This window comes from Orycteropus afer, unplaced genomic scaffold (assembly GCF_000298275.1).
Source record: "Orycteropus afer afer isolate SDZICR_OR568_19922 unplaced genomic scaffold, OryAfe1.0 scaffold00338, whole genome shotgun sequence".
Classification (NCBI taxonomy): domain Eukaryota; kingdom Metazoa; phylum Chordata; class Mammalia; order Tubulidentata; family Orycteropodidae; genus Orycteropus; species Orycteropus afer.
In genome coordinates, this window is record NW_006921925.1 from 343,863 (window position 1) to 353,050 (window position 9,188).

Consider the following 9,188-nt stretch of genomic DNA (forward strand, 5'->3'; position numbering starts at 1 on the left):
GTCTCCTCTGTCTGGGGCAAGGTTGATAGAAGAATTTTAGTTATTTATAATTCTAAGCTTAGTTAAGAAAATGACAGACTGGGGGAAAGCCCCTAATCTCTACATGAACAAGAGGAGAACATTCTGTTTTTTTCCTTCTTTATCATATTCTTACATATTCATTATCATATCATTTAAGTAAATAATATTCAAATAAGTTGATGTTCCAATGATATACATACAATAGGAGGTGAAAATATCACTGCAAATTATCATAGATACTGCTCATATTGCTGCATATGAATTGGTAACACTGAAAATTAATGTAAATTTTCAAAGAAAACATAGATTTATCTGTTTTTCATTAGGAAAAAGTCACCAACTTGTATAAGACAGGTCGATCCTGCAGGGCTTCCATTGCCTGAGTTAACACTGGAGATATGTCACATGATTCTTGTGTCAATGTTCTGCATTCACCTGAAAAATAATTAACATTTATAGCTCTTGTTAAATTAAAATTAGGTCTTTATTATGCCCATTGTATACTAAGAATCTAAGTTCTATAGCAAATATCACATGAAAAAACTGCTTGGAAAAGCCTAGAGAATATGCCAATCAGAAACTAATTTATGGTGTCACCCAAACTAAAAATTTAAGCTTTATTATTTATATAAGTTTAAATGATCCCATATGCCATCTGGCACAACTCAAACCTCTATTTTAGTATTATAATAAAGTACAGTTCTGAAAAAACTGATGAATGAACAAATACTTACTGAGTAAATACTACACACATGTGTAGGCAGTGTGCTAGGTTCGGTGAAAAAGGAGGGTATACTAAAAATTACACTACCTGTTCCTTTCCTCAAAGAGCAATCCTTAAGTAGCTTCCTAAATTTGTTCATGTGCATAATTAATATATGGTAGTAAAATTTTCATTTCAAAAGAGTCTGGATTTTAATCTTTTTAAAAAACCTTTCTTTATACCTACATTTTATTATTTTAATTTTATCCATAAAATGCTTACTAAGTGCCTATTATGTTCAAAGAATCTAGAACCTGCTTGGCAATTCCTAACTTATTGGTATATGAGAACTTCATACTTGTAGTATATTAGACTGAAAGAAAAATATATGTATGTATGAAATTAGAGATATAAAATTATTTCATAGTCCCTAGGAGTTAGAGGCTCACAGTTTGAAACCATTACTTTAGATGTCATGAAAACATGAAATGTAAGGCAATGTCCTTACCTTAACACAGGGTGGTATGCTACTAAACAACAAAAAAAAAAAACCACCCCCATTGAGTCGATTCTGACTCACAGTGACCCTCATTGGGTTACGAAGGCAGTAAATCTTTATGAAATCAGATTGCCTGGTCTTCCTTCCGCAGAGTGGCTGGTGGGTGTGAACTTTCTGATTAGCAGTCAAATGCCTTAGACACTGTACCACCACAGCTCCATAAGTGTCAAATATTTTCAGCAGTAAATGTTCACAGATGGAAAAGACACTTGATTCAATGTACTCATGGATCCAGGGAAACAAAGAACCTAAGCCTGGCCTTGAAGGTTAAGATAAGATATGGACACAGAGAAACCTAGACAAAAACAGTCCAGATGGGCAAAAACAGTATGAACAATAAAAGAAGAAGAAAAATGAACAGGTTTTGGAGATAAAATCTTCCTGACAGAAGTCAATACAGTTCCAGTGCAACTAGCTGACTAGATTTAATTCCAACTCCCTCAAATAGTCTGGTGGTAACACCTATTAAAGTATGTTCTCCTGCTCCACCACTCTTGCTTATGTTAACTACTCCGGTTATAATAGACTACTTATTTAAATAGTATATTAAAATGTTTTAAAACAAAAAAATGCACCAAACCAAAACCACACTCACTGCCATCAAGTTGATTCTGACTCACAGCGACCCTCTTTGGGTTTCCAAGGCAGTAAATCCTTATGGAATCTGATTGCCCAGTCTTTCTTCCATGGAGTGACTGGTGAGTTTAAACTGCCAACCTCTGGTTAGCAGTCAAATGCCTTAGGCACTACCCCACCAGAGCTCCTTAGAAGAACGCACAACACATACTAACTAAGGTATATTAAACCACTTGTCAAAGGTAGAATAATGACACTCCAAAGATGTCTGTATCATAATTCCTGGAACATGTATGCTACATTACATGACTTTGCAGATGGAATTAAGATTATAAACTTTAAACTAGAGAGATTATCTTGGATTACCCAGGTGATCCCAATATAACCACATGGGCCCTTTAAAAATGGATGTAGCTGGTAAAAGAGATAAGAGAGGTAAAGTTGAAGAAGAGGCCACAGAGACTCAGAGCTTAAGAGAAAGTGACTCTTTGTGGCTGACTCTGAAGAAAGAAGGCCAAAAACCAATGAATGCTTGTGCTCTTCAGAAGCTAGCAAAGGCCCTCAGATGACAGCCAGCAACTGCAGTTCTACAATCGCAAGAAACAGTTCTGCCATCAACCTGAGTGAACAAGGAAACAGAGGCCTTCCCAGAGCTTCCAGAGGGAGCACAACCCAGCCAACATATTCATTTTATCTGAATGAACTCAAGTCAGAGTTCTGACCTACAGCAGTAAAATAATAAATCTAGGTGGCGTTAAGCTGCTAAATTTATGGTGGTTTGTTACTGCAGCAATAGGACAGTAAAGCACCATTTATAATACAGTTATGCAAATGAGAATAGATGTATAATTTTAATAATCTGGGGCAGAAATATTATCTTCATTTTTCTTTCATTCCTATCTTTAATCTAGCATAGTGCTTGGTAGATAGATGCTGCCTATATAAATACAAAGCACAGTATGTTCTAATATAAAGTTTGTTTTTTTCAAATATTTGTATCACAAAGATCAAAATATAATAAAGATCAAGGGAAATTAAAAAATCAATCACTAATATTTATGAATCTATACCACATGAAAAAATTTAACTTACTTTGAGCCCATCGGTAAAGTCTTTCATAAGATGTTTCTTGAAGCAAGGCCATCTGTTCCATAATTTCTAAACTAAAAAATTTTAGATTCATTATTATTTTAACTTCCAACAGCTACATCTAAGTACTTAATTAATTTTTATAAGAAAATTATTTGCTTATAGTATATTAATTTCTTATCATTCTAAGAAATTACTTTTCAAAAATTTTTTTAATTAAATGAATGTTGTCAAATTTTAATACCATCATTTAGTTATCCAACTGCTATTTTACTCTAATCCTGTCAGGCTATAACTTCTCCTTATCCAAAGATAAATAAAGATTAAACTCCTAATTCACAAAATGTCACAAAGTTTCCATAAGAACACAGAATATCTCTGACATTTTGAAAGTATAAAGGCAAGGTAATTACTTCAATGAAAACATTACTTACCCTGCCGTCTGTTGGTTTGTACGCAAGAGAACTTTGACGTCATTATGAATCTGTTTTACTCTTCCCAGTGCTTTGAAAAAATCCTTTAAAATAAAGAATATGACCTTAAAATGTCCATTTTTTTTAATGCAAGTATATTACTCTCAATGAAATTTCACTACAAAAGGAAATAAATTATTTCACCTATTGTAATGAAGCTTTCCTATGTAGATATCAACTTTGACTAAGTACTTATAAAGGGTGTATGTAACATGTTTTTATTCACATTTTTAAAACATGTTAATTAATGCTATTATGTGACAAATGGTGTGCTAGATCCCAGGAGAAAAATTGTAAAAACAAAAATCCCTATCCTCAAGAAGCATACAGTCTAGTGAGAAAGAAATGCAAATCTAAATTTTATATAATTATATAAAGCAAAATGTGCTATATGTGTTACATATTTTATTTAATGTGTAATTAAGCATAATATTCTTATCCCCAAAGACAATGTTTTATATGTCTTTTAGATAACTTTTTCTGCTCCTCTCATCCAAGAATCAAATACAAAGTTGGACACATAAAAGAAATTCATTAAATATATGTACATAGACCAAGAGGCTATTGTTTGAACAGAACCAGGGAATACTGCATAGTTTAAATTCAGGATAGGTCTGCATCAGGGGTATATCCTTTCACCATACTTATTCAAACTGTATGCTGAGCAAATAATCCAAGAAGCCAGACTATATGAAAAAGAATGTGACATCAGGATAGAAGGAAGAATCATTAAAAACCTGCAATATGCAGATGACACAACCTTGCTTCCTAAATGTGAAGATGACCTGAAACACTTACAGATGAAGATCAAAGACTAGCATCTTCAGTATGGATTATACCTCAACATAAAGATAACAAAAATCCTCACAACTGGACCAATAAGCAATATCATGATAAATGGAGAAAAGATTAAAGTTGTCAGGGATTTCATTTTACTTGTATCCACAATCAACACCCATGGAAGGAGCAATCAAAAATCAGTCATATTGCACTGGGCAAACGTGCTGTAAAAGACATCTTTAAAGTTTTATAGAGTGAAGATGTCACTTTGAAGACCAAGGTGCACCTAACCCAAGCCAAGGTGTTGTCAATCACCTCATAAGCATGTGAAAGCAGGACAATGAATAAAGAAGACCCAAGAACAGTTGATGCCTCTGAAGTGTGGTATTGGTGAAGAATTCCAAAAATGCCATGACTGCCAAAAGAAGAAACAAATCTGTCCTTGAGGAAGTATGGCCAGAATGCTCCATAGAAGTGAAATGACCAGATTTCACCTCACCTACTTTGGTCTCGTTGTCAGAAGGGACATTCCATAGAGAAGGATATTATGCTTGGTAAAGCAGAGGGTCAGAGAAAAAGGAAAGACCTGCAACGAGATGAAGTGACACAGTGATTGCAATGAGCCCAAGCACAGAAAGACTGTGAGGATGGTGCAGGAGCTGACAGTGTTTCGTTCTGTTGTACCTGTGGTCACTATGAGTCAGAGCCGACTCAGCGGCACCAAACAACAACAGCAAATATATTGGAGTTGATTGATACTGAACACCAATCTTTTTTTTTTCCTTTAGCAAAATGTATAGTTATTTTGTTTATAGTTTCCAGATAGCCATAAATATGGCTCCAAACAGGAAAAATATGTTTTTGTTTGTTATTTTTAATACGACTTAAAGCTAGAAATCTCTTCTCCTCTCTATCCAGTGGAGACAAGGTGAGATGTCAAAGATGTCAAATGTGCAAAGTTCATTGAAGGATAAGGAAGATAAGTACTAATAAGTAATATATCCCTACCAAATGCTCTCACCCACTTAATTCCCTACACCCAGATGGCTGGTCCCATTCTTGTCTAGGAGGTAAGATTATAGTGACATTTCAAAAGATGCTCAATGAGACCCCACCATGACCACATATGCCAGAACGAGAACAGCAGGCTTATACTTCATCTCAGGTAGGAGACTAAGAATTCCTCTGAATGTCTTTAAGGAAAAAAATGAAACTCTTCCCTTATATTAAAAAGGTTTTATAGTTCTGTCCGTGAATTTGGAAAGGATGACAACAGGTTAAAAAAAAAAAAAAATCCATGAGCTGAAACTTGGGTAATTTCTAACTCTGGGGGAAAAAAAGCTGTAAAAGAAAGAACATATAATCATTGTACTTTCAATGCAATGTACACACAAAGTGTGATGTAACTATATTATAAGGAATACAGGGGACAGTTTGTGAAAGTGTTTATGTTTGTGTTGGAAGGAGAGGGCAGAGAGAGGCAAGAACAAAATCCTCATATTTCAGGATAGAAAATAAATTTTAAAATTAAATATAATAATCACAGCAGTTTCTTTTTAGCTAACAGATCTAGAACATAGAATATATAAAAGAAGCAATTAGGAAGGCTGAAAATGATTGCCAGTGGTTGCCAAAGTTTAGAGATGAGGAGGAATGGAAGAAGTTGACTCATGCTTTTTATTATAAGCCTTATTGTATTCTCATTTCTAACAACATATATATATACACACACACACACATATATATTACTTTGAAAAAATAAAAATTGAAACAAATTAATTTAAAAATAAAACCAAACTCAAACTCACTGCCATCAAGTCAATTTGACTTACAGTGACCCCTCCTTGGGTTTCTGAGGCGGTATCTCTATGGAAGTAGATTGCCCAATCTTCCTTCCAAGGAGTGATGGTAGATCTGAAGCACCAGCCTTCTGGTTAGCAGTGAAATACCTTAGGCACTATACCACCAGAGCTCCCTCTTAATTTCTAAACAAATTTAAAATTTTAAAACATTTTTAGATCAAATTTTTATTTTTCAGATGGGAAAATAAAGACTTAAAAGGCATTTCTCTATAGTTTCTGTAACTGTTGTTGTTGTTGTTGTTATTTGCCATCGAGTCGGCTAGTATGCTTTAAATCATTATAACAGACAGCAGAATCATAGACAATAGGATACCTCAGTAATAGGTCCTTCTCTTGTACCTCGGAGAAGACTCATTTCATCAGGAGTTAACTGGAACTTGGCTAAGAAGGCATCTGCAACTTGCGCTCTTATTTCTAATCTTTGACTATAATAAAACACAAGCAATAAAAATCAATCATGCTGTGTGCTATGGATTGAACTGTGTCCCCCAAAATATGTTTCAACTTGACTAGGTCATAATTTTCAGTATTAATGTAATGGTTCTCTATTTCTTGATCTGATGTAATCATCCTATGTGTTGTAAATCCTAACCTCTATGATGTTAATGAGGAGGTCTCATGACAATTATGTTAATGAGGCAAGACACAATCTACAGGATTAGGCTGTATCTTGAGTTGATCTCTTCTAAGATATAAAAGAGATTAAACAAGTGAGCACAGAAAGAAGATCTGGGAGTAGAGCATGTCCTTTGGACCTAGGGTCCCTGAGCTGCGAACCTCCTAGAACCAGGAGAGACAGAGAAAGCTTTCCCCTAGAGCCAGCACCTAAACTGTGAGAGAATAAATTTCTGTTAAAGCCATCCACTTGTGGTAGTTCTGCTGTAATAATACTAGATAACTAACACACTATGCATTTGCATTACTTTAAAACAAATTATATCTCTGTGGGACAAAGTACTTAGTCTGGTCCTTTGACTCTGGTTTCTGAAAATAGCCTGGAACAATTAGGTGCTCATTGTCTTTCTAAAATAGCAAGGAAAGTAGGGGCTATAGCAGTCACGTATCTGGAGAACTTCAGGAAAGGGGGGGGTGTCTAATATAATCATGCATATTCACTGATTGGACTGATCATAACTGTGTATTGTCGTTGTTGTTGTTAGGTGCCATAGAGTTGTTTCTGACTCATGGCGACCCTATGCACAGCAGAACGAAACACTGCTCGGTCCCACACCAGCTCCATGATCCTTGTTATTCCTAAGCCCATCGCCACAGCCACTGTATCAATCAATCTCATTGAGGGCCTTCCCCTCTTTTGTCGACTCTCCTATCTTACGAAGCATGACATCCTTCTCTAGGGAATGGTCCCTACTTACAAACATGACCAAAGTAGGTGTTCTGGTTACCTAGTGCTGCTCTGACAGGAATATACCACAAATGTGGATGGAGCTTATTCTCGTACAGTTTGGAGGCTTTAAGTCCAAGTTCAAAGTGCCAGGCTCTAGGGGCTGGATGAAAGTCCCTTGGCCTTGGGCATCAGCTCTGCCTCCAGCTCCTGGCCCACTGAAGTTAGAGGCTTTTCTTCACTTAGACAGGTGCTAGCTGCTGAGCCTGACAAACCCAAGGTTGACAAGTAAAAAGGCACAGTCCCCATGTTACCAAACCACACGGCAGGCCATTAACTCAAGTGCATTTAAAGTCCCAAGGTCGGAAGAGCATGGCAGGCTGCTGAACAATGACACGGCTACATGCAGGGTTCATGCGTGCCATAAGCTAGAGATCATTCCCCAAGACTTCTCTTTATATACAGGAAGCAGACCACATCCCTAAGGCAGCCACTCAGCTGCTCACAGTAGATTCCACCATAGAGTTGATACAAGTCTCATCAAGGAGAATACTACATTCAGCTGCCAAGCCACTCAACCAAGTCCAGCCAAATTAACACACAAACTGAACTACCAAAGTAGGTGAGACAAAGTCTGTCCATTCTAGCTTCCAAGAAGCATTCTGGCTGCACTTCTTCCAGGACAGATTTGTTAGATCTTTTAGCAGTCCATGATACTTTCAGCATTTTTCACCAGCACCACAACTCAAAAGCATCAACTTTTATTCTCCTTATTCATTATCCAGCTTTCACATCTATATGAGGCAAATGATAACACCATGGCCTGTGTCAGGCACACCTTAGTCTTTAAGGAGATATCTTTGCTCTTCAGCACTTGAAAGAGGTCCTTTGCAGCCAATTTGCCCAGTGTTGTACATCCTCTGATGTCCTGACTGCTGCTTCCATTGGCATCAATTATAGAACCAAGCAATGTTAAGTCTTTGACAACTACAATCCTTTCTACATTTATTGTGATACTGCTTATGGGTCCAGTTGTGAAGACTTTTGTTTTCTTTATTTGAGATGTAATCCATACTGCAGATTGTATTCTTCAATCTTCATCAGTAAGTGTTTCAAGTCACCCTCACTTTCAGCAAGCAAAGTTGTGTTGCCAGCATATCACCAGTTGTGAGTGAGTCTTCCTCCAATCCTGATGCCACGTTCTTCTTCATATAGTGCAGCTTCTCAGATTATTTGCTCAAGCATATAGATTAAATAAGTATGGTGAAAGGATACAACCCTGACACACTCCATTATTGATTTCAAATCATGCAATGTCCCTCTGTTTCATTCGAACGACAGCCTCCTGGTCTATGTACAGGTTCCTCATGAGTACTATTAAGTGTTCTGGAATGCCCATTCTTCTTGCTATTACCCATAATTTGTTATGATCCACACAATCAAATGCTTTTGCATAATCAATAAAACACAAGTAAACATCTTTCTGGTATCTCTGCTTTAAGCCAAAATCCATCTGATGCCAGCAATGATATCTCTTGTTCCACATCCTCTTCTGAATCCAGCTTGCATTTCTGAAAAGTCTGTCAATATACTGCTGCAACCGTTTTTTAGTTATCTTCAGTAAGATTTTATTTGCATACGATATTAATGATATGGTTCGATAATTTCCACATTCTGTGGGATCACCTTTCTTTGGAATGGGTACAAATATGGATCTCTTCCAGTCAGTTGGCCAAGTAGCTGTCTTCCAAATCTCCTGGCATAACCAAGTTAAGTGCCTCCA

General features: G+C 36.4%; 1 protein-coding gene across 1 annotated transcript in view; it reads right to left on the minus strand.

Annotated features, from left to right (window-relative positions):
• COG6 (component of oligomeric golgi complex 6) overlaps positions 1 to 9,188 on the minus strand; it is a 268,614-nt gene that overhangs the window by 129,749 nt on the left and 129,677 nt on the right. The window contains exons 4-7 of the mRNA XM_007952449.1: positions 6,377 to 6,488; positions 3,383 to 3,465; positions 2,952 to 3,022; positions 363 to 456 (exon numbers count right to left, since the gene is read on the minus strand). Coding sequence (XP_007950640.1) covers positions 363 to 456; positions 2,952 to 3,022; positions 3,383 to 3,465; positions 6,377 to 6,488 — 360 coding nt within the window. The remainder of the gene's footprint in view (positions 1 to 362; positions 457 to 2,951; positions 3,023 to 3,382; positions 3,466 to 6,376; positions 6,489 to 9,188) is intronic.